The 27,852-nt window shown below is 49.1% G+C and overlaps 8 protein-coding genes across 8 annotated transcripts; 3 read left to right on the top strand and 5 right to left on the bottom strand.

Moving 5' to 3' along the window:
* Positions 1-36: 36 nt before the first annotated feature.
* Positions 37-4,011, bottom strand: LY89DRAFT_637035 (uncharacterized protein). The gene is made up of 9 exons (XM_018211513.1): positions 3,587-4,011; positions 3,368-3,515; positions 2,311-3,308; positions 1,798-2,230; positions 1,432-1,659; positions 1,236-1,367; positions 787-1,099; positions 352-701; positions 37-281 (listed from the first exon to the last, which is right to left on the bottom strand). Exons 1-9 carry the CDS (start codon positions 3,950-3,952, stop codon positions 172-174), a joined length of 3,078 nt encoding a protein of 1,025 aa, XP_018077114.1. The 5' UTR covers positions 3,953-4,011; the 3' UTR covers positions 37-171.
* A 3,828-nt stretch (positions 4,012-7,839) lies between these two features.
* On the top strand, positions 7,840-9,270 carry LY89DRAFT_664553 (glycoside hydrolase; the record flags this gene model as incomplete). Its single annotated transcript, XM_018212779.1, has 1 exon — positions 7,840-9,270. The coding sequence occupies one exon, from the start codon at positions 7,840-7,842 to the stop codon at positions 9,268-9,270; it is 1,431 nt and encodes a 476-aa protein (XP_018077113.1).
* Positions 9,271-10,351: 1,081 nt separating this feature from the next.
* Positions 10,352-12,692, bottom strand: LY89DRAFT_574855 (WD40 repeat-like protein; the record flags this gene model as incomplete). Its single annotated transcript, XM_018208767.1, has 2 exons — positions 10,352-11,581; positions 11,634-12,692. The coding sequence occupies 2 exons, from the start codon at positions 12,690-12,692 to the stop codon at positions 10,352-10,354; spliced, it is 2,289 nt and encodes a 762-aa protein (XP_018077112.1).
* Positions 12,693-16,424: 3,732 nt separating this feature from the next.
* Positions 16,425-18,307, bottom strand: LY89DRAFT_309916 (uncharacterized protein). Its single transcript, XM_018206623.1, has 3 exons — positions 17,712-18,307; positions 17,413-17,641; positions 16,425-17,358 (listed from the first exon to the last, which is right to left on the bottom strand). The coding sequence occupies exons 1-3, from the start codon at positions 18,083-18,085 to the stop codon at positions 16,846-16,848; spliced, it is 1,116 nt and encodes a 371-aa protein (XP_018077111.1). The 5' UTR covers positions 18,086-18,307; the 3' UTR covers positions 16,425-16,845.
* Positions 18,308-20,373: 2,066 nt separating this feature from the next.
* On the bottom strand, positions 20,374-21,223 carry LY89DRAFT_680867 (uncharacterized protein). Its single transcript, XM_018214157.1, has one exon. The coding sequence runs from the start codon at positions 20,986-20,988 to the stop codon at positions 20,707-20,709; it is 282 nt and encodes a 93-aa protein (XP_018077110.1). The 5' UTR covers positions 20,989-21,223; the 3' UTR covers positions 20,374-20,706.
* Positions 21,224-22,349: 1,126 nt separating this feature from the next.
* LY89DRAFT_664550 (uncharacterized protein) lies at positions 22,350-23,150 on the top strand (the record flags this gene model as incomplete). Its single annotated transcript, XM_018212778.1, has 2 exons — positions 22,350-22,880; positions 23,004-23,150. 2 exons carry the CDS (start codon positions 22,350-22,352, stop codon positions 23,148-23,150), a joined length of 678 nt encoding a protein of 225 aa, XP_018077109.1.
* Positions 23,151-23,553: 403 nt separating this feature from the next.
* LY89DRAFT_574766 (histone deacetylase) lies at positions 23,554-24,966 on the bottom strand (the record flags this gene model as incomplete). Its single annotated transcript, XM_018208756.1, has 1 exon — positions 23,554-24,966. The coding sequence occupies one exon, from the start codon at positions 24,964-24,966 to the stop codon at positions 23,554-23,556; it is 1,413 nt and encodes a 470-aa protein (XP_018077108.1).
* A 1,170-nt stretch (positions 24,967-26,136) lies between these two features.
* On the top strand, positions 26,137-27,762 carry LY89DRAFT_680863 (uncharacterized protein). Its single transcript, XM_018214156.1, has 2 exons — positions 26,137-26,250; positions 26,339-27,762. Exon 2 carries the CDS (start codon positions 26,379-26,381, stop codon positions 27,594-27,596), a length of 1,218 nt encoding a protein of 405 aa, XP_018077107.1. The 5' UTR covers positions 26,137-26,250; positions 26,339-26,378; the 3' UTR covers positions 27,597-27,762.
* The last annotated feature ends 90 nt before the right edge of the window (positions 27,763-27,852 follow it).

Raw genomic sequence — 27,852 nt, 5'->3', positions numbered from 1 at the left:
TCAGTTCGGATAGGATGGATGCATGGCGTTTTTTGGGTTTGGATTTTCAACTTGAAGTAGAATAGCATCAAACAATAAAATCTTTAGCATAGAACTCCTTACTCCTCTCTCCTAAAACTACTTTCCATTCCCTCTTTCTTCTCTCGCGGGACACAGACATACATACTTCCATTAAGCACCCTTCACCTTCTCCTCCCCCTCAACAACGAGACGAAAACTAAAATCCACCTCCCCAACAAGATCCCTCACTCTCTCCACACACCTGCCTACACTCCGCACCACTACAAACACACAACAAGTCAGCATTAGCTTCCCTCCATAAGACCAACAAAAAGAGATCACCAAACTCACCACACCTCTGCCCCGTCTCCACAACAGCAACCGCCCTAAACCCAGGCTCATCCAAATGTCCCAACTCCAACAACTCCCCTCCCCCATCGATCAATTCGTCACTCACCCTGCCTACGTCTCCCAGCGCCAGATACGGCGGCAACGGCTGCGCGTTCCTTAGCGCTGCTGACAACAATGTCAAGAGGGTAGTGAGATGGTGCGCTTCCGGCGTGGTCGTGCGGCGGAAGTGCGAGAAGCGGGTTAGCCATGGTGTTGGGGCAGTTTGAGGGGAGGAAGGGGAAGGAGGAGGGAGGTGGAAAGAGGGAAAGGATTCTGTGGCGTAGGATATTATTGTTAGGTAGTTTGTTATGCTGTTTTCTCTTCTTAGCCATCATCAGAGGAGAGGAGAAATGAGGGAGAATAGGGGAAGGGAAAAGGAAGAAGGAAGAAACGGACTTCTGAACCTCATCAACAACCTCCCTATACAGCGCCACGGGAAACTCGCCCCCGAGCCGTAAATCCCAGGGCAAGAAAGCGAGGTTCGTCCTCATACTGCCTAGTAAATGGAGTTGTTTCTCCAATACCTTGTGCCGCATCTTCTCTAATCTCCTGGCGGGGGATTTTTTGTCTTGGGAGTCGCCGCGGTTTGAGAGGCGGAGGTCGACGGTTGCGGTTACGGCGGAGAGGTATTTCGAGAGCAGGAAGAAAGAGAGGCCCAGGTCGCGGCGGAGGGTGGATGCTTCTGTTATGGGGACGGGGAAGATTGTGACTTGGGAGAGAGAGAGAGGGTAAGTAAGGCTTTTATATAGGAATGAGAGCTGGAGCTTTGATAGAGGGATGGAAGTTGGGTGGGGAGAGTAAATGTGGGGTGTGTAAAGGGAAGCGAGAAGAAAAGGGGTACTTACATATGTAAGCGACTAGGACGCCGGCTCCGACGTTCAGGAGGCGGTAGGGGGCTAGTTTGTAGAGCGGGTAGTAGAGTTGTCCTGTCGCTGTAGCTTGCTCGACGCCTATGACGCGGACTTGGAGTTCGTATCCTATAACAATATCTCATCAACCTTCCTTTCTCATATCCCAACCCCTCTCTAAGTCAAGACTCACCAACAACCAAAACATGCGTCAAAGCCCCAGCCACAATCGCAACCAGAAACCTTGGAAACCTAGCACAAAAATAAAAATAAAACATCATGAAGAAGAAGAAGACGACGATCACGCCAGCGGTCTTCTGGTCCACGATGTACCAGTTTATATACGCGCCGACCATGCCGAAGAGCGTGAAGGTGAGGTTACCGAGGAGGGAGAAGACGGCGGAGCCGGACGTGGGGGACACTGCAACGACGTACAGCAATTAGTACTTGCTTTTATAAAAGACTCTGAATGTTCGACAGAGGGATGAAAGTTATTCGAGAACCTAAATATAGCGGACGTCCAAGGACAATAGGGGAATAGAGGAAAAGTGTTACTGACTCCCAATAACAACCATGACACAACACCACACCCCCCTCTGCTCTATAAAAAACCCATGCGTCTGCCTCAAAAAAGCCAGTATCATAACCGACATAACAGCCACCGTAACCCTGACCCCGAACCCGACCGCCTCGCTGCGCAGCCATCTCGGGGCAGCTCTCAGTCCATTGCCGCATTTCTGGAGCCTGTTCTTTGGCGGGAGATGTTCTGGGTCCTTTGGAGGAGAGAAGGAGGAGCCGAGATAGATTTCGGAGGAGATGGTAAGAGGGTCCGGGTCCGTGAGGTTGGAGGAGGAAGAGGGGTCTCCGGAGAGGAGGCCGAATAGCCATTTTTTGAGGGTGCGGAGTTTGGGGAGGATGAGGTGGGTGGTTTTGGAAGTAGATTTTTGCTCGGAGAAGAGGACTAGGGAGAGGATTGAGAGGGAGGTTGACCACTGGGTTTGTGTCAGTCACTGGTTCAAAGGGGAGAAAAGCGGACCGGGAAGGGAGGGATGGAGAGGATGGGATCTCTTACTAGTAGGTACTCCATGAACATAATGATATGTAACCTCTTCGAAGCGAGAATATCCCTCGAGGTCGCTGCGGCAATTTCGGATCCAGCTGAAGGAGGAGCACCCTTCACCCCACTCCGAAACACAGAGTTTAATCCCCGTTCACCAGCCCACCGCTTAAGCTCCTCCGTCCTCGTTCTCCGAAACTCTTTAATCCGTTGCTCAAGATGATCTCCAAATCCCACTTCCCCAGCTCTCGGAAGAGTCCCAGCTCCCTTCTCAACGTCCTCTTCTCGCGTACTACTTCCCCTCGTCGACGCAGGCACAAACCCCAATAAAATCAAAACATGAAGCAAACTCTCATCCAAAATCTCAACCATACCCTCAAACGTGTCCCTCACCTTAGAAAGCATATCCGTCCACTCCTTCCTGTCCTCTCCCTCTCCTACCCCCTGCTCGCCAATCTCCTCCTGCATACCCTCGGAAATCTCGACAATGGTCGCTAACCCACTAATAGGGATCATGATCCTCCTCAAAAGTCCGTGAAGTTCACTTATATCCGTCTCCCGGAAATGTCCCATAGCACTTTCCCGCTTGGCGAAAAGAACATCTTCTCTCAATTTCGCGCCTAGAGATAAGATGCCCGTTGAAGCTTCCTTTAACGCTTTCGCCTTCTCCTTTACATGTAGGTCTCCGTCAACCTTCTCGAATCTTAGCACCTTTATAAAATCAACTTGTTTTTTCAGCAGGCTTCTACAGCTCATTAGAAATCCTTTGGACTCAGCGAAGAACACTTTTCTTGATGAGACAGGGATGATGAATAGACAGACCGCGGCGGAGATACCCTGGCCGGTGAGGAATGCGTATAGGAGCTCCTTGATAAAGCGGTGCGAGGCTGAAATGGTGGGTTCTTGGGGTCCGTAGGCGAAGCCGACGCAGATTAGGATTGTGTACTGGATGGCGGGGATAGAGAAAGCTGGGCGGGCAGCCCGGAGGGTTGAGATGGCGAAGATGTTGATCACTGGAGAATGTTAAGTTTTTTTTTCGGTTTGAAGGAGAGAAGGTAGCTAGCTGGCCTACTGAAGAAAATAGCGTTTACTGCTGAGGCGGAAGAATTATATCCGTTTGCTATTGCGAGAGGAGCGTTTGCGGGAGTGGTGTGTTGACGGGCTTTGATTCCGCAGTATTGGCCTAATGTTACCATGCCGATGCCGAAGAGAGTTAGGAACTGGGGAGGTGTTAGTTCAAGGTTCATCTAGGTTTTCGTTTGCGAGAGGAAATGGTAATAAAGGCTCATACCATCGAGATAACCAAATTCATGAGGAACTTCCCTCGAGGCAGAATCGGCACCGTAGTGATGGAAATGATGATCATCAGATACCCGAGATTCAGGTAATGTTTCGCGACGTCATGGGATTGGTAGATGGCCATGGAGATCGTTGCCGCGATGGCGGGCTTGATCATTATTGTTATGACGGTGGGGTTTAGGTTGAGAGTGTTCCATGTCCGTTGGAAAGCCGAAGGTTTCTTTGGGGTGGGAGCTGGAGGTGAAGATGGGGATGCCATCTCCGATGGAGGGTGGAAGTTTGATTCTTTGTTTGGCTCTTCTGTAGACGTAGAAATATCGGCGTGGTTCTCGTCGGGCTCGTGGGGTGAGTTGGACATTTTGGGTACCTGTGATCAGGCCATCAATAGTGAAATCGTATAGAACGACTTCATTCGAATCTCGAGTTCTGTAAAGAATAGAAGTATTTAGAACACTGAAAATCTTTCGAGGATCCTTCCATGGGGCTGAATCCAATTGACATCGACCCAGCACTGCGGACCGGAAATCAATTTGAATTAGCCAATCGTAGATCGGCATGAGCCGAGGCGAGATGATATACGGCCCCTGCATATTGATGACTGTGCAGTGTGCTGCTCAGGGTGGAATAATCAAGAGATGACCAGTCGGAGAACTTTGAAGAAGCAAAAAAGTGATTGTTGGAGTAATCAAGGACAGGTATTGTACCCCGAAACGGTATCCCTACACCGAGAGCGGATAGGGCGCCAAAGATGCACCGCAACACGTAAGCGTATTCCAAGTATAGTATAGCAAACTATCTGTGGCATAAATTGTGTTTTCTGAGACACAAGAGTAGTATGTAGAAATGCTTTTAAATGACTTTTTGTATTGGGAGTAGCTCGTACTTGTGAAGGGATTTTTACTCTCGGTCTGAACAAAATACCGTAAAAATTGACAAGCAAGATAATATTATTCCAAAGCTTGCTGAACATTATGAGTGGGAAAAGCAGATTCTTCGAAAGTTCGAAATAAAAGTGAATTGACATCGTTCTTAATCACTTCACCCCTCAAATTTCAAATAACATTTAAGACTTCGCCCTCTCATATTGCCCCACAAACTATGGGACAATATTAACTCATATTTCGACTTTTGCAATCAGTGCCAAACGCTCTGCGCCACTTTCTGGGAAAAGGTGATCAAATCAGCAGAAAACTCATGCTGTTGAAATGGAAAAGCTTCTTTGATGATGTAACGCAATTCACACGCCTGGCCAAGATGACATTTCTAGGCTATGTTTAAGTCGATGCATCCAATGCAGAGAGGCACTACTCTTTCACACCTCAAGAAGACGGATCGTCAACTCGCTAGAATCGGGTCACAACACAAAGAGGGGAAAGGAGTGATTCTCGACTCTGCGTGATCGAAGTCGAATGAAGACACTGAACAAAGCGATGGGAAGCTCTTGATGGCATTTATGGAAGCATACTTGAAAGCCATACCCAGCTTGCTTTATATCTAGATATACTTGTGCGATTAATTCATCTGCTCTTTGCCTAGACATGAATCGACGTCGAAACAAAGGACATCAAAGGGGTCTAGTTATGTAATAGAAGGTAGGAAGCAAGGTTGGAAGGCGTTGCTGCGGCCTACTTATTGGCGTTATCACCACGACGTTCTCCTTGCTGTTTCAATGTCTTCTTGTAACGAAGACATCGACCATCTAGATCCTATCATTTGTGACAAAATCTGATCCTCCAGCGGCCAAAAATTGGGAATGTGCTGTATACCAGCATAAAGCCTATCCTAAGCAACTTGAAACTAAAGCAATGGAGATACCATATAACAAACAATACATTCCATGTCTACCTTGGAACTCATTCAGACTTGACGTCACTTAATCGTTTTCCTCATCTCTGAGGTACAATCAAGATCCGCTCATATAAGATGTCTCAGGAAGCCGCGCGCATCGAAGCCAGATGACATCTTTTGTCTCAATGTTGCCCGTTCTTGAGACCTTCGATGACAGACAATGCGATATCTCGAACTCCTTGATAAGGAGTTGTGGGCGCGAGACATTTGGCTTGATGGAGAGACCTCCGAGGAAAGAGTATGGAGAGGGAGAGCAAGAAATCTTTAAGTCTGGTCGGGACTTTCCCGTCTCTAGGAAAGGCAGGACAGCTAGAGAGAAAGCTTGAACGAGGACAGTCTCTTTCGAATACTGTTCGGCTTGGAGTAGAGGAGAGGAGCAAATGCAAATGCAAATGTCTAACAATGATGCAGGATAACAAATGTCTTTGTGGACCTCAGACAGAACGGTCCCGTTTCAGGGCGACTCTCTTTACTTTTGCATGTCTGAGATTACTTGCAGTACTCCGAGACAAGACACATGTCAAAACAAGAAAGACATTGCAAACGATACTCCAGAAGGATTTCTTCCCCACGAAATCCTCTTCCCTCTCCCCTTTCTTTCACGAGACTGCCAACCGATCAAGAGTAAACGCAATCTCACCATCTACATACCTCGGAATTTTTTCCTCACCGGCCAACACGAGATTGTAAGATTATGTACGACACACGCTGGCCGACCGCCTCCCCAAGGATCTCGGCGGCGATGGTGAGCTGCAGGCATCCCCAAAGCGAACATCTCATTTCGCTTGTGGTAAGATTACTCTCGTTGCGCGCTAGGCGGCTGGAAAGGGGAAATTCTGTCGGACTCGATGGCCTAAATGGAATTAAGCTCACAGAGCCACAGCAGCAGCAGCCTCTCTCTTTCTTGCGCTTGGATGAGGCGCTAGACATGCAGCGATCCTAGCTTCGGACCGTGTTCCTGCAGCTGCCACTGAGCACCGCAGCAGCAGTAAAAGAGGCGAGAAAAAAAGAAGAAGAAGAAGAAGAAGAAGAAGAAGAAGAAGAAGAAAAAGGAGAGGAACGGAAGGCGTTGAGGTCCAAACAATGAGGATGGTTCATGCGTAAGATTAGTGTGCACTAGCATCAGCATCAGCAGTTGATCTCTCTCAGATTGACAGCGGCTGATGACCACATCGAACAATCGAGATGGCGAGTCGTGAATGGCTTCACACTGGCCCCTTGAGGAAATTGAACGAGGACCCTAAACCCTCATCATCGCACTCCTGGTTCCCGTGTGGTGGAGCCAGAACACGAGAGGGAAATTTGCAGGCTGAGCTTAAACACTGGAACGGCTCCCAACAGGGTCTAGTCAGGGCAACATGCGGTGCTCCCCCGCAAATGATAACCCGTTGTAATATCGCTAAATCTCCCGACTGGCCGAGCGATGGGCCACTGAGTGACTGACCTGTACTGTATTTTTAGGCGATAGGGGGAAGAGAGAGAGACCAGACCAAACCAAACACAGCCTCTTTTTCTCTTTTCTCTCGCGGCAACGCAGGCCAGGTGATGGTGAGTAGCTGTTGTGGGCTAGCCTTCACACTTCCCAAGATGACAGTCTGGTGCAAGCGCCACCTAACAAATCCGCATTTTCTCTCTCTGTCCCTCTCTGCTCTCGGGGGGCGACGCTCGCTGTGGTGAGAAGCGGGGAGTTTTCAAGGGCCCTGGTGTTGCTGCTCCTGACTGGCTGAGAAGGAGGAGGAAGAGGAGGATGGACATCACCAACTGCCTCTTCTCATCGAATCTAGCCCCGTACCCGTACCACCCGAATGGAGAGACGCCAAGCAGCCCAACCCAATTCACACTTACTTACACTTCTCCACATCCCATCCACATCTCTTTCCTTTCTTCTTCTTCTCTCTTCCTCTCTTCCTCCCTTCCTCTCTTGCTCCCTTCCTCCCTTCCTCAATGTTGATGCCGTGATCTTCAAAGTCTCCCATCTCGTTCACTCCCAAACCCAAAACCACCGCTTCACTCTTTCAGCGGGCACTCGTTACTCTTACGTCCTCACGACTCCCATAATACCAAAAATCGATCGACCAGTTTTATTTACGTTCTACTACGAATAATTGCAAGTTTCAAGAAGATGAAGGCCGGGATTCTTGCTGTCGCTGCGGCGATGGCAACCACTGCTTCGGCAGGCCATGCTGCTCGCCGTCATGCTCATGAAGCTTTTCATTTGGAGAGAGGTCTGTTGTTGACCACCGGGGCGGCTGCTGAGCCCACTTGTGGATGTACGACTATCTACACCACCATCACCGGAGAAGGAACTCGTACGTATCTATCCGCACTTGAAAGTCTGATATCTCGATCCTCACACATCTAGTTATCTTCCCATCCTCAACACCAACCTACTCTTCCATGGCCCCTCCCCCAACTTCAGTCAACTCCACCACGTCAATCATCATCCCGACGTCCACACCAGCTCCATCTTCGACCACCTGCCCACCAGCAACGGTCCCCACTCCATTGGCAACCACGTGCCCCACCCCAGGCGTCTACACGATCCCAGCAACGACCGTCACAATCACAGAATCAACCACCGTCTGCGCAGCCACCGGTACCTCCATCCCATCTGGAACCCACACTGCCGGCGGATACACCACGACCGTCACGGAATCCACCACAGTCACTTGCCCGTACGCCTCAACCGGGACGTCTTCCGGCGTAGTAACCAGCACCATCCTGACCACTACCTATGTGTGCCCCTCAGCAGGTACATACACCATCGCCCCTCTGACAACAACCTGCTCAACCGAGACCTTCTGGGTATACCCCACGCCGGCCTCCTACGCACCGGGCACGTACACACAGCCCGAAGTCGTCACCACCATCACGGAAACAGACTACGTGATCTTCTGCCCCTACACGACCTCCTCCCCCGTGCTAGCATCCACAACCTACGCCCCCGTGCCCGCGAGCACCACATCCGCGGCCGCAGTCTCTACACCCACCAAATCGTCTTCCCCCGGCTCCGGCTCCTCGGGAGGCGAGTTAGGATCCTCCGGCAACCAGTGGGCCATAACCTACTCTCCGTACCAAAACAGCGGCGCCTGCAAAGCCGCCTCGGACGTAATGGCCGATATATCGATCATCGCCTCGAAAGGCTTCCTCTCGGTCCGCGTCTACAGCACCGACTGCTCGGGGCTAACCAACATCGGCGCCGCCTGCTCCGCCCACGGCCTCAAGATGATCCTGGGCATCTTCATCTCCGACACCGGTATCTCGGGCGCTGCTGACCAAGTAACGGACATTGTCTCCTGGGGCCAATGGGACCTCGTCGAGTTAATCGTCATCGGCAACGAAGCCGTATTCTCAGGCTACTGCACGGCGTCCGAACTCGCGGGATTTATATCGAGCTGCAAATCGACCTTCTCGTCCGCAGGCTACAGCGGCCCCTGCACAACCACCGAGCCCCTGAACATCTGGCAAGAAAACACCTCGGCCCTCTGCGCCGTCGTCGACGTCGTCGGCTGCAACATCCACCCGTTCTTCAACGGCGACATCAGCGCCGCGGACGCCGGCCCCTTCGTCGCGTCGCAGCTCGCGATCGTGGACGCGCTGTGCCCGGGCAAATACGGCGTGAACCTCGAGACGGGATGGCCTTCTTTCGGGACGGAGTGTAACGGCGCCGCGTGTCCGGGGACGAGCGAGCAGGCGGCGGCCGTGAAGAGTATCACCGAGAGCGCGGGCGGGAAGAGCGTCATGTTTAGTTATACGGATGATTATTGGAAGGAGCCGGGCGCGTTTGGGTGTGAGCAGAGTTGGGGGGCTATTCAGCTTTTTGGGTGAATTGCTTGAATCTTTCTGAAGATGTGGAAAGGAGGGACGGGATGGGGTTTCTTTTGTCGAATTAAATCATATGCATAGGACTGTGGACGGTGGAAATAGTCTGATCTGTTTGAGCATGTAAGTGAATGAATGAGGAGTAGCTAAGTCGGATGATGGATGGAGGGAGGTGGTGGGTTGCATGTACGTACCTTATTGTAACTTATAGTGTTTATTAACCTTTTGGTCGATCACCTCTTTCTCTCTTCTTTTTTCTGGGACTTGTACCTAAGAAGTGAACTAGTGGCATGCCATAGAAAGATAAGACGGGACGTAAGTCGTGAAACAACGATCTTACTTTCGAATAAGTGAGAGAAGGAAAAAGGGACGAACAATTCAATTTCCCGATATAAACAGAGAAGCACTTGCTACAGTTCGAGTCTTGGGGTATTCCCTATCAATGTACGACAAGAGAACAGAGAAAATGGAGTGGAAAAGAACTCACCCGATTCCACACTTTCACTTTATTGTCACAACTCCGCCCGAGTGAGGCCTCCATAGAATGAAGACTTTTTATTCATCTAAAATGACTTTGTACCACACCCACCACCACGGCATGTCAATCCACCACCCACTTCACAAGAAAAGAAAGATAGGTAGTTTTGTTGGCTTCCATATCCACCACCCGAGAAGAAGATGAAGAGAAAAAATATGCCATGAAACGCCAACGCTAAATATCAATGCAACTGATCCATCCCGATGCGATCCCATGTTCCCTCCAGCATGCAGTAGTGAGTGGCTCGGTGATATTGTTCCCCGCAGCCCATGAAAGAAATCAAATGAGTTTTAACGCCGAAGAAAATGCTCACAATGCCACATGTATCAAACAAGAAGAAATAACGAGAGGAAGGAGTGGAGAGGCTCTGACGGTTGGTAAGGTCCTCCCGAGTCAACAGGAACCGATGCTAGGTTCCATGTGGTTTCCGTCCAATCCAACCATAATGTCGCCGAGAGAAGGTATGTATCGTGTTAATGTGTAAATGCAGAACTCCGTACCAGATGCCAAGATCAAAGTAGACGGTGCTGTACAATATCTACCAAGTCTTCAGAAGTATTGCAGTGAGGATCCAGATGATGCAGCAAGTCTTGTACGTTGTTGCCATGTTCCTTGAGCTTTAGGATGCTCAACCACTTCATCATCCGAAACCCAGTCATAACCGTCTCTGGGTCTGAGGCATCTTCTTTCCTTCTGTCCGGAAAGTTCCTCGTCCATATTCCAGAGATCCATGCCGGCAGCATCGCATCTTTCGAATTCCATAATTCCGCCTCTCATGTTGTCGCAATTAGCCACAAATATGTCGCGGCCACCGTTCGTAAAGTCCACACCTCCAATCTCCCCAAAGAACTTAAGTACTTGCTTGCTCGTAAAGGTGTCGGCATCAATTACACTGATGATGTCTGCAGGTTCAGCTGCAAGTAGAACTCGCTTACCAGATCCTAGTGGCGAGAACTTGAGCTTTCTCACGCCCGCCATTTCAGCAGCAATGGTGACGAGAGGTTGAGCCAGGCCGGAACTTGAAGTCCATTTGCGGGCATCCCAGATCTTGACTTGCTTATCTTGATTTCCCGTGGCAACAGTCCAACCATCGTCTGCCCAGTCGCAAGCGAAGCCAAAGTCACGATGTCCGTCCAAATTCTGCAGAATTTCTCCAGTCTCTGCATTGCAGATCATAACTTGTCGGGTATCTCCTACAAGGACTCGGAGACGTTGATCTGGTGACATGGCTGTGCAGTTGATCGCGTGCTCGTACTTGTGTTCTGCGACGAACTTGTTGGTATTGACATCAAGGATTCTCATACCCATATCGTTTGATGCAAATGCAGCTAGAGGTAATGACGAACTTCGGGACAAGTGTACCTGAATGTGGTTCGTGATGGCGTTCATGTGATCTGTGATGAGACCTTCACTGTGCTTGGCTCCCTTTGGCGACCGCAAGTTGACCAAGCCGTACTCGCCATTGAAGCCTCCAGCAACAAGGATATCATGCCCTACGGTCAGAGTAGATATCTGGATTCCTTGATGGTTGGAATGGAATGGCTGCACGATGGGGTCAGTCAGATCCATAGCCACGCGAGGTCGTCCTGAAAGTGTGCCACTTCTGGGATTCCATTGCATAATCTTCGATCTGCCAGCATAGAATACGTGATCTCGTGAGGCACAGGCCATAAGGTTCCGTAATTGAAAATGGGATAGGTTGACGTTATGGTCGAAATCCATCCGCCTAAATCGGAAGAAATTCTGATCGTCGTGAGGGCGTGCTCCGTTAAGACGAGGCTTGTGATATCAGTATCATGACATGGCCAAAATTCAGAACAAAATTACTCACATGCCATGGAGAATTTTGATGAGGTCGAAGATTTTGGTAATTCTTGTACGTCTCCTTTCGGTACACTGTGGCCTCCAATCTAGATACTCCCAATTCCGTCCAGTTGATTCTCTGCATATCGCAATCTTCGCCATTGAGGTCAATACGTTGCATGATCTTAGGCTTTTCATTTCCTTGTCTAAATAGTGCCCATAGGTAAGGACCTCTAGGTTGCTTTTTCGAGTCTTCGTTGGCCAGAGTTTGCGCTCCCCAAGTGTAGAGGCAGTCTCTTAGGCTAAGATTGAATGGCTCGTCCACTTCATTTTGGTCAGCATCAGAAGCGTCATCCGCAACAACAACAGGAGGCTCAGCAGAAACAGGAAATGAAGGGTTCTGAGAGGGTACGGGCACCACAACATCCAAAGCAGGCGAGGGTGTCGATCCTCCAGTTGGCCACAGGTGCGGTGGGAGTGGTTGTGACAACCCTGCTGAGCCTGGCAATGTATTTGTATTGTTAAGCTCAGATGGTGAGACGTAGTCCCATTGTGGGCCATTCGCAACACTGAGATTTGGGACGTTCAAATTTGAGAAGAGGTTTAAGAGAATGGAGGGAGTACTATGATTGTTCATGGGGGCCATATGTGGATCCTCCTCTGCATCTGCGGATTCTGCATGCTCTTGTTCCTCCTGGAGATGTTGCAAGTGTAGAGAGACTTGCGACATTGCTGATGGGAGGTTCACTAGACTTCCTGTTCCATGCATGTAGATATCGTGGGGCGGCTCTTCTTGATCCATTGGGCCGTTCGAGTAATAGTCCGGTTCTTGGAATGGATCCGGGTACGGGTCTCCTAACTGATGGAAGTGCTGGTCCAGATAAAGCTCCACGAGGTTCTGGGGTCCCATAATCTCAGCGTCGAGCATGTCCAACTCAGCATTGAGAGCCTCTGCATGCGACACGGTCATGGTCAACGGTGCGCCGCCGCCCTCGCCCTCTGACATCTCCTCGTCCTTGTCCTCGTCCGTCATGATCTCGTCTGGCCTACCAACATTGGACAAGTCGTCTTGTTCGTCGAGACCCATATTGACATTGCTAACTGGAGTGGCAACAGAGGGTTGTGTGACGGGTTCATTCGTTCCTGGATGTCCTACTCCCTCGACAGCTATTGCCTCGGCAGAATGTTCGTTGGGAGGAGTCAACGGATTCGGTAGCATTGCACTCAGAACTACTCGTGGTCTCCTCTGCGTAGTCCAAGGCCCATGTGAGTTTGGTCTGATGTGTTGTGTAGCGCTGAGTTATTGAGGAGGGTGCGACAGCTGTATCGAATAGATATGGGTCGGTGTAGCTCGGATGAACGAGGAGTCTATCTAATCGAGTGTGAGGGCGTACGATACGGCTTCCGGCACGAACGAGGGACTGGGCCAGCCGATTCGAGCTGTTGATTATGTGTTGTGCCCGCCGATGCTAGGTCGGGAGTACTCGTAGGGTAGGTTGGGCGTGGATAATCTCGCTTTGGGAGGGTTTCTTTGGCGTCTGTGGAGGTGAGAGGTTTGAAGGTGACGCCAAGTGTGGGTAGAGCGTCACTTGGGATGAGGAAGAGTGGGAGAGATTGCAGATGGCGTTTCCTGCTGGCAGTGGTAATGGTTGCAATGCAGCACACCTGCAGTGGTGGAGAGGAGGTTCTAGTTCTTGTCCTGGCCCTTGTCCTTGTGGTAGGAACTCCTGGGAGGTTGTGGTTGTGGAGGTGTTTCTTTTGGGTGTCTTTGGTGGACCTCCAGCGGAATGATTCACGCACACACGGCGTTGGTGGGGCAGAAACAACGTGGGATGGATGCGGTCGGGGATTCCTGTCTTGGAGGGCCCGCGAACGTGGCTGAATCGATCGTGAAGAGGCCGATACTGTTGCCGTCCGCATTCAAATATTCACGCACTTTTGCTGCACACTTGTCTTTGTCAGCAGCTGTACGTAGATATTCCTGATGGCGCAATTGTCTCTGGTGGTCTCTCCGTTGGTTCTCTGTTGACAGGAGAGGTTGTGGTTGAACAGAGAAATATCTGTAGAAAAAGGGAAGTGGAAGCTGGGACTCGGAAGGCTGAGAGCAACAGCCGATATGGTTCGATATGCGGCCAATAGTGTAGAGTGTACTGTAGAGTGAAGCCTATAAATCGCCCCTAACCCAGAACCGAGGAGCAGCCGGAAGGCCCTTTCGTCACTAAAGTTGAGAGGCTGTTGTAGCCTGAAGAGCCTGAACCAACAGAAAAAGAGAATCAATTTCCACTCGTGCTTCCACCAACAACAGACAAAAGGAAGAAAAGGAACACGAATACAAGACGAAGAATTTCGGGAGTGAAACGGAGCTATTGAAAGCGCCACTTACCCGACGAGTCTGATGCTTCTTCTTCGTTGTCCTCCTCCTCGTTCTCGTGTTTATTGTTCCTCCTCTTCCTTGACCAGGCCAGGCTCAGTCGCCCTCTTCTTCCCTCCGACCGCTTCTTCTCACTCTTACTCTTCACTCCCGCCCCTCCACACCTTCCGCAACCACACTAGATTAGTCGGCGGTTGGGACTTCTTGACTCGATTCTTTGATATCAAGCGGACCTATCGCCAACCGCCAGCTTGGTGCCCTACACACTTGCAGGATCTCATGGGTTGAGGATGCACTAGAATCGGAAAAGGAATTACCTGCAGTGGCCGCCACAAGCAATCTGCATGACCGTGCCGGGTCTGGAGTAGGTAAGGGAGGAGAAGCGAAGGGTAATCGGCTTGCTCGTCTGCTCGTCTGCTCGTCTGCTGTCCGTCGGTCGTCGTCCTCACGATCCCTCGAAGAAGCCCAGTGTGCGACTGCCAGCAGCACAAAAGCACTGTTCGTAAATGAAACGAGCGAGATGATGTTCGGACGGCCACCCGGTGTCCTGGGGCCTTCTCGGAGCTATTCGCTCTGCTGGCACGAACGTGTTGTGGAGTTGTGTGTGACCGTGGGGTAGGCGGATGTTCGTGTTGAGAGCGAGGGATTGGGGAAACCTCATGTTGCACCACAGAGAAATAATTTATTTCATTTCTGCAATGTGGGCTTTCCCAAAATGAAATGCTCACCTCATTTCATCACTTCCCCTTTCGGCCAACCTCTTCTCTTCCAACGCGACTGCTCAGATTCGAGCCTCTTCACGCCGCGCATCCTCAGCTTGTCGAAACTACCTCCAAGAGGCAGGTGCTTGCTCCGGGTGGCTGTCGAGGTTCTCGTGTGCTCGTGTGGGGGAGACAATCAGCTCCATCAGCTGATTGTGAAGGGTCGCTGCAGAAGGCTGAAGCCCATCCGCTTCTGGTCGTTCTGGTTCTGTCATAATTCTTTTCTTCGATATCTCATATTTCAAATCCTCAACCCCGGCCGTGCTTGGACGAAGATGAAGCAACAACGTCAAAAAGCAAGTAATGCAACCAAACAAGCAGCCAGCACGCCCTCCCAAGCACGGGTGGAGCTTGGGCCGAAAGTGACAGCCACTTCTTTCATCCCCGCAAGGCAAGAGAAGCCTGAGCTTCGGGGAGTGCGAAGAAGCAGACAGCCGTTTCAAGGAAGGTCGTACAGCTGCAGCTGTCCGTTTCTGTGCTTCTTCCGCTGAGTCGTTCAGTCCCCATACACCAACTCGTTATTATATCATATACGACAGTCCCAAAAAGCAATGAGGAAGAAGCAACGAGCCGTGTGTTGGAAACAGCGGTGAACTCCTACTTTCTTCCCATCTCCCCTATTCTCCGCGAACCCGATCGACAATTGCGCAACGGAACGTCACACGTGACTGGCTCTATCTGAGACGGTGGAACGATGGAAAGCATTGGGAAGCTTCTGTGGCATTTGGGTTGAATCCGCGATCTGGGGAAGTTGGTTGCGGAGCACGTGGCGACGACTGAGACGGTGACACAGCATGAAGGAGACAAGGTTGGTACTTCTTGCGACTGACGAAATATGGAACACGAAAGTAGAGGACAGCGGTCTGCAAGCCTCAGATCATGACTCCAGAAGACGTGTTCAAACCTGCAGCACACTACCAGATCTCTTCATCCTCGCGTAAAAATCCCTAAATAAGGGTTTTGCAAGTGCAAATACTAAACTTCACTCTCCGTGTCGAAAACAAGCAATCATCATTGGTATCTCTGTTTATGTCTTACTTGCTCAAAAGAGCGGGATCAACGTTTTTCGTATGTCTCGAGCTTGGATCCGCTTAACAAAGCAGTGTTGATGTCTCGTTTGCCGTGTTGCTTTTTGTTACTCATGCAATTTCAGTCTGTGGCAATCTGCAAAATGAATGTTCTTGTTTTCATGGAGCAGAAAGTCACTGCCAGCAGACGCCAACCCCATAGATTCCGTAGACTTTCCGGAGAAGATCTACCAGAGTAATCAACATTTTTAAATGTCTCATTTGGCTTCGGAACCTAGTCCATATGCGAATACCAATTATAAATCAAGGCTAAATCACTCATCTACATCAAAAGAAAACATGCATGTTGTGGAACAATAGCTTTTTAATTTAGTTCCGGATAAGACGGAGGAATTGTAAAGAGCATTCTAATTTGTACCTCTGTTTGAACACGAGCATTTCTTTCCAAATTCCGACTCTCTGCATCGAGCATTTCACGGCTTTCCAAGAAAAAAGCGCACGCATAATCGGAATAAATACTTTCAGCTATTACCTAAACTGAAGCCGCTGTCATCTCACCTAATCATAGTGATCTGAACACCGCAAATTCCGAGGCTCTTCTATTCCTCAGCTTCTTGGACCCTTGTTTCACTCGAAGATCTCGAAGATCTCATTTGAGAAGTATGCAGTCATAAGCATGTCCTCCACCTTGTGTCACTCCATCGAGGATCTTGAAGATCTTCTGAAATGGGTATCAGACTTCAGATATCGAGAGGGATAACCGGAGTTATCCATCGTTGAGTAACATCAGCTTTAGCTCTATTCCAACAAGGAGCAACTCTTTGACGATCTCATTTCCTCGGACACGTGTTGTTGATCAAGAAGCACTTTTCCTTCTTTTCTCGGGACAGAGTTGATATCTGCATGCGGGATCACCAGAGAAGTTAGAAACCTCCGTGGAAGCAGATTGTCCTCGCTTCGATTCCAACTTTGATCAAAACTCTGGTATATATTCTTCAGAGTCTAGTTCCCATCTATCAATGCACGCTATGCTCCGAAGCTCATCCTAAACTCCATTCTTTGCAAACGAAATTCCAAACCTCATCTCGGCCGCCTATCAGCCATTTCATGAGCTTCCAACTCCATCAACGGCGTGTCTTGCCTCACCACTCCGTCCATCTCCCACGCTTCTCTCGGCCCTGGAACCTCGTCCACCTTGACGGCTTCCGTCCCCATTCCCCCACCACCCTCATGAAACTGCGTCGGTAACTCCGCTTTCATCACACCTCCATACACCTCTTGTTCCCCGTTCGCATGCGGGTGATGAGATTGTCTCTCGGCCGGCTGAGCATTCCCTGATTGAGGAGAATGATATGGACTCTGTACTCCTGCTCCTGATCCCGCTGCCATCACTGCATTCCGTTGCGATCTCTTTTTTCGCCAATAATAAAGGAACAGTCCTCCTCCAATCAAAGCTACTCCAGCGACCCCACCAACCACGCCTCCAACGATGGCACCTGTATCTGAGGAACTGGTCGCCGGAGCTCCAGATGTAGAAGTTGATCCTGGTGAGCTTGATGTTTTCGTGGTACCTGTTTTGGGCGTTGTACTCGTCTATTTTTCTCAATTAGCATTTCTCTCACTCATTTCTATCTCAGAGCAACCAACAACTTTTGAAGACGAAGGAGTCTGCGTCTCAATAGTCAAATCCGGTATACAACGCCCCGTGCTATCACAACTCGTCATGGTACTCAACATCCTCGGCAACGGCAACGGCGTCGTGAACCCAGAGAACGTAAACGCCACCTGCAGCGTCGGCGGCGCAGAGCTCACACATCGCAACTCAGTATAATCCCCCGGATAAGTAAACGTCGCACACAGCGGCGCATCATTTGAACTATTTCTCCCCTATCAGCTTTCCTCCCATCATTCATTTCATTTTATGTAAAAAAGAGAGATCTGCATACCAAATCAAATTCTCCTTATTACTCGAACAAGCACTATTACACACCGCCGTCGCGGGCACGCAACTCGTCCTAAAACTCGCGCACCGTCCCGAAACACAGCACCCAACAGCATTCGTCGCTTTCGCCGTCGCGATCACGCACTCGCCGTCCACGGCACAGGTCCACGGTTGTCCCGGGTCGCCGCCGAGCCAGCCGCAGAGCGCGGTTTGGAGGGGCGTTGCGGATGTGATTGTCGTTGCTGTTGTTGCTCTTGCGCGCAGGAGGGGAGGGTGGTAGGTGTTTGTACGTAGCGCGGGGATGTGGGAACAGGAGACGGAAACGGAGAGGGTGAGGGTGTGGAGGATTAGGATTAGGAAGAGCTGGTCGAGTTTCATTGTGGGGAGAGTTTAGGGGTCCAGTCGACCCGGATAAAGATTGAGAGGGAAAAGGTAGGGAGAACAAACAGTACAATGAGTGAAAAAATGATGAATGAGTGAACAAAATCTCACAACAATGAAACGAATGAAGCTACAAATGCCTGCACACCACCATCGAGACAGCGAGGCTCACGCTCAAGCTCCTACAGTAGCTCACCTCATTGCTGGTACCTCAGCCCCATCACCATCCCATCCCATCCCAAACATAGACCACACTAACAGGCTCCAATCCAATCCAATCCATACCCCGTGCGTGAAGCTCGAAGGATTCACGATTCGCGTGTTTGAAAAAGAAGCTTAAAGCTTATTGGTTCTTTAGTGCGAGGGTGCGAGGGTGCGAGGGAGGGCTGAAGGATCAAACGCGAACGGATGGAACGGATGGAGGAAGGAGGGAGGAGTATTTATGCTGCCAAGAGCCCCCTTTGATTTCTTGGAATTTTTTGGGTGCTTTGGAATCTTGGGGGTAAGTGAGGGGAGTTTGAGGAATGGGGAGAGGAAGGGGTCGTGTGTTTTTCTTTTTTTTGAACTTTTGGTTTTAGTACTGATTTTTTTTATTTGGTTTTTTTGGATTCGAGGATTTGAGATGGGAGGTACAGCTTTCTTGGTTGGTTGTCAGATGGGTTTCAGATTCAGAAAATCATAATGAGGAACTGGGCCAATTGTTGATCTTGTTTCTTTCTGCGATGTGATTGGACGGATGTTTGAGAGAGGTGAGGAGAGACTGGATCTTAGTTGATTCATTCAACTTTCCTCTCCCCGATGAATAGAATTGGAAGATCGGCCAGTTTCATTTTCTATTTTTCATAGATGGAAGCGCTCTCTTGGGGAAGTTCTCAAATAGGAGGTTCGGAAAATATGGCATTGTGATGAAAGCCAGATATCCCGATGAGCTTTCTTGTCTAAGCTGGATGTGGAAGTTGGAGCAATGGAACCGCACCGCGGGTGTTTCTTTTGGGTTAAGTATATTAAAGCAAAAGAGTTAGGACTAGAAGTATCTTGGAAGCAAAGACTCTCCTTCTTGATTAAAGTACTCCTATTTATTCTGTTCTAACGCTTTGACGAAGCACGCAGTGGAAAGCGAAAGTAGCTTCTCGTCTGTTGAGGTATGTGTGAGATCCCCACTTCTCAAGATAGCAGACTTCTCTTAGTATTTTAACTTACACTTCATTTAAACTCCAAATCCACTTGCTTCCAATACCGCAATGGTCCGTGAGATGCTGGGATACTCTATCTTGTAGTTATTTGCCTGGAGAGATTTAGAAGACTAGAGCGAGGGCTAACGATTTCTCTAGAGTGAAAAGAAGAGATTCACAGCATTCTGCTTGAAGCATTGCACAATCGCTAAAGTATCTATATTGCTAGGACTTGGAGCGGATATCATGTACATCAAACTTAGAAATAAAGATGGGATGAAGATGCAGTACTTCCAGAGCAATAAACAGGAAATCCGTCTTGGGCGTTTTCAAAGGACATCTTGAAGAATAAATAAAAACAAAGCCCAATATGCACTACATATAGAATCAAAAATAATACAAGATCAAAATGATTAATGAAACAGCAAATGCTATTATAAACAACGAAACATGTAAAAAAAGTCGAATCCATCTCATGTAACAACCCCAAATCATCCCAACACCACAACTCCAGACAAAAAGCCAAGCACTTCACCTACCTACCTACCACACAACAGCACAACCCTCCTTCAAATCCTCAAACATCCATCCCATCCATCCAAACCATTCACCCATCCACTCCATACTCTCACCCCACAAACTCCCCAAAAATCACGAGATCCCCTCAAACCCACATGCCTTCCCATCCCATCCTCCCACTCCCATCCAAAAACAACCAACCAACCAACCCTCTCAATCCTCAACAACAATCTTTGTTGCACATCGCACCCCCTCGGAAACCCCTCCATCCGGACTCCTTCACAACGATTAATGAACGCCTCTTTCTCTCTCGCGTCGCCTCACCTCTTTTTTCGGATCTACCCATCTTTCTCGGCTAGACTTTCCCACCGAACAAAGAAACGTGGGAGTGAGCTGCCGGCTGGGAAAACATCCGAAGAATAGGGACGAATAGGACGGTGACGTGAGATTTAATTTCTGGGTTTACTTTAGGGATGTGGATGATGGTTATTTGATATTGATTGATTGATGTACATAAAGTAGCCTTAGGTAGGTATGTATGCACAAAAATTCCCGTTATGTGATGAATGAGCAGGTCTTCCGCTGACTGCCTCGTCTTCTCTCCCTCTCTCCTCTTTCTATGTATGCATGCATGCATGTCCGGCTCTATCCCATTTTCATACGTCCGTTCGTCAAAATTCGTTATCCTCTCTTCTTTCTTTCGTAATTCTCGTTCTCGTTTCTTTCCATATCATGCCATAATCCGTCCGTCGCGCTGTCATCATAAAACAACATGATGATGCGTAAAATACCACCCGCAAAAGGCGCCCGCTGCGATCAGCACCAAGATGATGATGGTGATGCTCACGCACAGGACCCGACAGCGTCTCTTTTCTCTTCGTTGTTGGGCTAGCCAGTCGTCTCTGTGGTGATACTTCTGTTAGCCTTTCATCTTCTATCTGTCTTCTGCTCGATGTCCCCAAGGAAAAGGAGAACATACCCAGCAGCCTTAATCTCAACCGTATTCCCGCTCTTAACACTTCCCTTCCCGCTCTCTTCGTCGCAGACTTCCGCCGCGTGAACAGCGACGCTGAATCTCTTCCAGAACAACGGATCGCGGACCAGGCCGCTGGTCGGTGGTGCGGAGCTCAGTGGTCGGGTGTGGGATACTTGTTGGAGGGGAGATGGGCGCACGACGTGCGGTCGACCTGCTCGTGGATTGCCTCCCATTTCGTGTATGTTCCTTGTTTCTCCTGGGATTGTTCGTATCCGTAGATCGGTTTTGTGTGTGTGTGTGTTCGCGAAGCTCTCAGCTTGTTGTTTATACCCTTAAATCTCGTCCCTCATCCAAGTAGTGAATATCCCCTATCTCAACCCTCGAAGGGAAGTTCGAATAATATGCTCTTTGCAAGTCGTTCCTTCGTTGCAGCCCAGTGCCTTTCAATCGCCTCGAACCCTCCCAAAAAGTTTCTTCTCCTCCTCGTGGCGTCCTAATCGAGAATAAGGAAAGACAGCAAGCAAGCAAGCACACTTCCAAATAGCCGTCGTCCAACTCAAACACACGAATCTTGCGATCCTGGCGAATAGATGCTCTGCCAAGTGAAACAGAGGAAGGTAGGCGACTGTCAATCTAGATCAATCTCGCACCACCACAGATAGAAAGAGCGACTGTCAAACGAATGATGATGGTGGGTATGTAAACGAGTGTGGGTGAGTGAGTGTGTGTGTGTGTGTGTGCGTGGATAGACAAGAAAACAAAACAGCCAGCTACCCCATCAATCAATCAATCCCATACAGCTCTCGAAACAAAACACACAAACAAACACACGAATTAACGAAGAAGGGGAACACATATATAAACAATACAACATCTCCACTCTATCCAACAGGAAATGCTCCGATGCCTGCCTGCCTGCCGATGAAGAAACTGGATATTCGAGTGGAGACGCAAACGGACCTGCATGCAAGCAAGATCCAGACTCTTCCCCCCTTCCTCGCAAGCGTGCATCCAATCGTTCCGATCTGGAGCAGGGACGAGCCATGCCGAAACGCCAACGCCATTGCCGAGATTAGAGCCCAGGAATGAAGCTTGTTTTTCTCTGCTGCCACTTTTGCATGTGGTTGGAGCGGGAGATTGCGGTGGAGCAGAAGAGGGCCAATGGGAGGAATAGAAGTACGAGTGGATGTGAACGCGCGTAGAAAAGGACAGAGAGCCGAGCTGGGTTCAGGGGCGAGACCTGGAGACGATCTTGAGATGAGATGGGTTGAGGCGGTTTGCTTGGACTTAAGGTTGATAGGTAACGGTCTTCGCTTTCGCATCCAATCCAAGCCTCACTCTCCGAGTCTTTACTGCGGTGAAGATTGAAGCTATCCAGGATACATTATTTTCATAACTCAGGAGAACTGAAGAAAAAGGGGAAGAGAAAATAAATGCACAATAAATTAAACGAACGGCTAAACGCTCCATACACACAAGGCTGACCCTCCTTTCACATACAGCCTGATCCCCAACCAACAAATCCCATCCCACACCACAAATTGCCATCATCCAACCTCAATTACCCGGCCATATCAACCTCTATTACCTTACAATGGGCAGCACGACCCCCCTCCCCTACTGGCAAATCAACATCCCTTCCCAAGACCGCACCCCCCACTGCCCCCCCTACCTGCAAAACCTCTCTCCCAAAGACCTCTCCATAATCAGCACCCCAGACGCCTTCTACCTTCCCCTCTCCTGGCCCACCGTCCGCTCAATCAGCGCCTCCAACCGCCTCGACGCCTTCCAACGGCTGCCATCTGACCTGCGCCGCTATCTAGCCTTCATGTACACCCTGAAGCAAAAACACGGATCCGTGATGAAGTTTATACTAGAAGAACGGCTGCAGTGGGGAGAAGGAGAGAGGGAGGCCAAGGGGAGAGGGCTGTTTGAGGAAGAGAGCGATTGGAAGGTGTTGTGGAATGATTGGCCGTATGGGATTGATGGGCGGATTGTGCATTTGGTTGTTTGGACTAAGTTTGCGTTGGTGGAGGGGCCGGATGGGGATTTGACGGCGGAGGCGAGGCGGGAGGTGGAAGAATGGGTGGAGAAGGTGTTTGGGAGGAGGGTGGGAGGTGAGAATGTGAGTGTTTTTAATTTATCTTATCTTATTTTATTTATGTTGTTCTTTGATACAAAGTGTAGTTGTGATTGAAGTGAAAAGTGGATGTGAGAAAAGGGGAATAGCTAATTGGTTGTGCAATAGGTGATCTGGTTTAAGAACTGGAAATCTTTGAAGAGTGTTCATGCCGTGGAACACTTCCATGTTATGCTCTTTGATCCTGACCCTGAGTTTGTGAAGGAGGTTACTAATGGTGATGTTCCTTTGTGCAAGAAACTGCTTACAGTATGAGAGCTTATGTTTGCATTTTGGAGGGAAGCATGGAGTCAAAGGCTAGCGATGGGTAGAATATAGAGGTTTTGCAGGATGAAAGAAGAAAAGTTATAGACTCAAACTTAGACAATAGACAGACATGGCACATTGTGTTTAAGTTTGTGATTTGTCTGCATTCAACTTTGCACTAAAGCTTGTTGATAACTATCGTGCATCAAGCAAAGAATGGCCGCATGGCCCTGTCCTTTGACTCTTGATGCTGTAATTCACTGATACGCCTCCATTTTAAGACGCCATAAATGCACGCAGCTTAGTTTTCCTCCGAAAAATCAACGATGCCCATAAACGCCCCAGATATGCACACTTGGTATCCTCCGCAAAGCGCTGCTGAAATGCTGAATAAGAAAAGAAACCAATTCGATCAGGACAATTCCATGGGAACACCAACGCCGGTTTCCTTTTGGGTTCTGTATTCGTCTTGCTCCTCTAGTTCCTCGTTCATAGCATCATCCACATCCTCTTTGGTGAAACTAAGATCAGGCGGAATGACAGAGCTCTGAACACTGGGTGCAAAGTTTACCATACGGAGCTGCTCTCGGATGGACGAAACGATTTCATCGACTCTCTTCTTGCTGTTCTTGTTTGGACGTGGATCGCCAACGAGAATTTCTTCAAGGGTTGGGAAGAGGGTGTCATAGTGGAAGAAGCTCTTGTAGGGTGTGTGGTCTGGAATGACCGGATCGAGATCCTTGTCGCAGTCGATGGCAATGCTGGTCTCGTGGGTCCAGGCTCTAGCGACATTTCTCGGGGTATATCCTCCACCACCGACAAGCAACAAAGGGAGACCAAGAGACTTGCAGTATGCAACACAAGCCCCATGACCTTTAACCTGAACGTTGAAACGACCCAGTCTGTCACCAGCAAGTGAATCCGCCCCACATTGAAGAACAATTGCTGATGGTCGGAAATGGTCCTTGCACATGCCAACAATGGTCTTGAACAGATAGATGTATTGGGTATCATCAATGCCATCATAGAGAGGTACGTTGACTGCGTGATGTGCTCCAGGGTTGGCCTCATCATCCGGACCTGTTCTGTCCAAGTCACCAGTACCAGGGAAGAAGTTCATGCCGTCGTATTTGTGGATAGACAATGTCAGGACTCTGTCAGTGGACCAGAATGCCTCCTCAACTCCATCTCCATGATGAACGTCAATGTCGATGTATAAGACACGTGGGAATCTTCGTAAGAGTTGGAGAATGGCAAGGACGATGTCATTGACATAACAGAAACCAGAAGCTTCGGCTTTCTTCGCGTGATGGAGGCCACCAGACCAATTGATTGCAATATCAGAATCTCCATTTGCCAATCTTCTTGCCGCATCAATCGATGCTCCGGCGTACATAGAGCAGTAATTGAATAAGCCGTCGAAGATGGGACAATCCGAACCACCAAGGTTATAGTCCTTCACAGTCTCATCATCAGGGAGAGCGACCTTTGCTGTCTTGAGGTAGTCGAGATAGTCTTCAGTGTGGAAATCCTCCAATTCTTCCTTGGTTGCTGTTCGGGAGATGAAGGTGTCCATAGCCGCATGCATTCCATAGGACATGATCAAGCTCTTGGCCAAGGTGAGGCGCCATGGCTTCATAGGGTGAGAATTTCCGAAGTGATGCTTCTCGATGGCCGGGTTCGAATGCCATGATACTGTGTATCCTTTGGGGCGTACGATCTTGTTCTTATCAATTGCCTCCATCACCTTGCGCCGGAAATCCTCATTTCGGACATCTTCATCTTGCGGGTGCTCGTACTCCTTCACAATCTTGTTAGAAGACATGACCATGGTGCCAGGTCCGACACTGGGTTGTTGTTCAATGTTTGTCTTCTTCGGGTTGGCAGATCGAAGGGTTAAGCCGGTCGCGAAGCCGGGTTGGTCGATGTTCGTCTTCTTCGTCGTGCTTGGTCGAGAGCGAGGAGGGGTGAAGTCGGGGTCTGAGCCCCCAGCTTTGCGCGAAGCTCTCTTTTTGGCAGGCATCGTATCGGATTATTGTATTGCCGATATCGACAAGATGTGAGGCTGTTTTGGGAATCGCGCCGGAGAAAGTTTTGAGACGCCGATTGGGTGAAAATTTCTCGGGCTCCATCACATGACGTCTAGCCGCATACGGTCTAGCACAAGGCTAGGAGTGAGCTCAAATTCACGATGCTTATTTCTTGCTACTTGACATATTACTTTAACTTGGGGAAAGAACTTATGCTAGCTTAAAGTGCACAATTGCTGACGGACTTTGACAAATTTTATACATGTCTGCATCATACAATTTAGCACAAGGCTGAGAGTGGTCTCAAATTCACTATGTTTGGTTTTTGCCACTTGACTATCTTACTTTAACTTGAAAAGAGAACTTGTATAGCTGTAAAGTGCTTTATTACTGACAGACTTTGCATCTTTCATAAAAAATTTCGATGTACTCGTTTGTTTATTTCTTGCTACTTGAAAAACATTACGTTAATTCGAGGAGAGAACTTATGCCGCTTTGAAGTGCTTAAATGCTGACAAACTCTGAATCTTCTACAAATTTTATCTATGTCTGGGCTGCTAGTGGACTCAAATTCATCTCTCTCTTCTTAGGCGAAGAGGAGAGATCTTATGCCGCTTTAAAGTGCTCAAATGCTGACAGAGTTTGAATGTTCTACAGTTCTATCATATTCGAGCTGAGAGTGGACTCAAATTCATTCGCCTTATCTCGGGAGAAGAGGAGAGAAATTATGATGCTTCAAAGTGTTGAATTGCTGACCAAATTTGAAATTTCTACAAATTCTATCTATGTACTTCATTCAAATTCAAGCAGCATGTCTCCATATTTCTGTCAAGCTAATACATGATCACACTGTACAACCGCTGCCAGCCCCTACATATCATCTAGCCGCATACGGTCTAGCACAAGGCTGAGAGTGGACCCAAATTCACTCGCCTCTTCTTGGGTTTTCGCAATCGCGCCTTCTTCGTCATTCTCCCTGCCATCCAATTTCAATTTTAGCACCACCACTCGGGCCCAACCAGCCAGGGTCTTCAAAATTTCTCCTTCGTCTTCGCAGAACGGAGCGTTACAAATTCGAGGTGAGCATACGATTGCGCGCGACGTTCTTGATATCTCCTCCTTACTTCTCGACCCACTCAAGATATCGCCATTAACAATCATGCCCAGAGACGATCTCTCCATCGATTTTAACAACAGGCGAGGCAGTATGGTCGGCCACCAAGATCACCTCGATGCGGCCGGCCTGCTCGACGAGTGGATGAATCGCGTGGCAAACTTGCCTGCAGAAGTCGCTTTCATGCAGGAAGAGATCGAACAGAAAGATAGACAAATGTCAGAATGCCTTTCGATCATCGCGAAAAACGACACGGCCATTCAGAAATGGATTAAAATTAATGGCAGTCATACCCCAAACCCTAAGGAGGAGCAGTTGAGTAGAGTGGTCCTCGAGAATTACGATAAATGCCAGATTCTGCAGGAAGAGAAAGTTGCTCTCGCGCAAAAGACCAAGCAACTGATGGACAAGCATACTCGATGGCTTGATGGTCACATAAAGACATTACAAGATCGAGGAGAGGTTCCAAATGATCCGGATATACCTTCAGTTCTCCGCCCTCAACCAGAGAGTGCCCTCCCTAGTCGACTAGATGCTAATACAGTACCTATGCCGTTGGGACAGATTACAAACTCTGCGACGATACCACATACTCGGCAGCCCAACCAGTACACACAAAGAATACCACACCTGCAAGCCCATGCTACTGGCATTTCATCCTCTTCTGCTCCTGCTACACCTGCTGCGTCTATGCTGATGTCCCGTCAGGCTAGAGAAACATCGCTCGGTGCGACCGCAGCGGTCAAGCGTCAAAAAATGGGTCTCGGTGTCCTTCCACCAAGTGGTCTTGCACGTCAATCATCAGCAACCCCAGGTACGCCTCGAGGTCATACTCCAGCTACTGCATCTGCAAGAGCTGGTAGTGCAGGACCGAAATTATCACAGAAGGGCACAGCTATCAAGAAAGTGGCACCATCTGGAAGCAGACAAGCTGGAGTCCAAAAGAAGCCTAAGAAGTCTGGTCTAAGCAGACTCAAACGACCAGGCAATAAGAACTCCCCATCTTCTACAAACGATAGTGAACTTAGTGACGCCGAATCTGGTTCTGGAGAAGAGGACGAAGCTGCCACTCCGCCCGTGCACAAGGATGCTGATGGAGACGAAGAGATGGGAGATGACGAGGAAGGAGGAGATGATAAGAAGTATTGCATATGCCAGAGCGTTAGCTATGGCGATATGGTTGCTTGCGACAACGAGGATTGCCCCTTGGAGTGGTTCCATTGGAGTTGCGTTAATCTCAAGAGCGAGCCGGTCGGAACCTGGATATGTCCAGTTTGCGACGGCACGACAAAACTCCCAAATAAGAAATAAAGGTCTCGTGGCGGCTGTTTATACTGTACATGGCGTTTAGGCATTGGGAGCGTGGGGGGCGGTGAGGATGGAGTTTCTGGTGTTTGATGGTACGATATGACATCAGGGCCACTAGAATGCAGCTTCTCCTGAGCTTTAACCTAGCGAATAGGCAGCAATTTATCAGGTTTGCGCCTGCTACAAATGAACATTCGACATCATTTCGTGGAAGGCGGTGCCAAATCTGGTGATTTTCTGCCGGGATTGCTCCACCTCA

Source organism: Mollisia scopiformis (genome assembly GCF_001500285.1).
Source record: "Mollisia scopiformis unplaced genomic scaffold LY89scaffold_3, whole genome shotgun sequence".
In the NCBI taxonomy this organism is placed as follows: Eukaryota; Fungi; Ascomycota; class Leotiomycetes; order Helotiales; family Mollisiaceae; genus Mollisia; species Mollisia scopiformis.
This window is presented reverse-complemented; position numbering and strand designations above follow the sequence as displayed.

Bases quoted from the DNA above. Each gene is read 5' to 3' on its own strand.
- LY89DRAFT_637035 (XM_018211513.1), bottom strand. From the start codon at position 3,952: ATGTCCAACTCACCCCACGAGCCCGACGAGAACCACGCCGATATTTCT. The intron at 3,309-3,367 runs GTAGGCCAGCTA...AACATTCTCCAG, and splicing joins AGTAAACGCTATTTTCTTCA to TGATCAACATCTTCGCCATC. The intron at 2,231-2,310 runs GTAAGAGATCCC...ACACAAACCCAG, and splicing joins TGTTCATGGAGTACCTACTA to TGGTCAACCTCCCTCTCAAT.
- LY89DRAFT_309916 (XM_018206623.1), bottom strand. From the start codon at position 18,085: ATGAAACTCGACCAGCTCTTCCTAATCCTAATCCTCCACACCCTCACC. The intron at 17,642-17,711 runs GTATGCAGATCT...GGGGAGAAATAG, and splicing joins AATAAGGAGAATTTGATTTG to TTCAAATGATGCGCCGCTGT. The intron at 17,359-17,412 runs GTTGGTTGCTCT...TGAGAAAAATAG, and splicing joins CTCCTTCGTCTTCAAAAGTT to ACGAGTACAACGCCCAAAAC.
- LY89DRAFT_680867 (XM_018214157.1), bottom strand. From the start codon at position 20,988: ATGGGAGGCAATCCACGAGCAGGTCGACCGCACGTCGTGCGCCCATCT.
- LY89DRAFT_680863 (XM_018214156.1), top strand. From the start codon at position 26,379: ATGGTCGGCCACCAAGATCACCTCGATGCGGCCGGCCTGCTCGACGAG.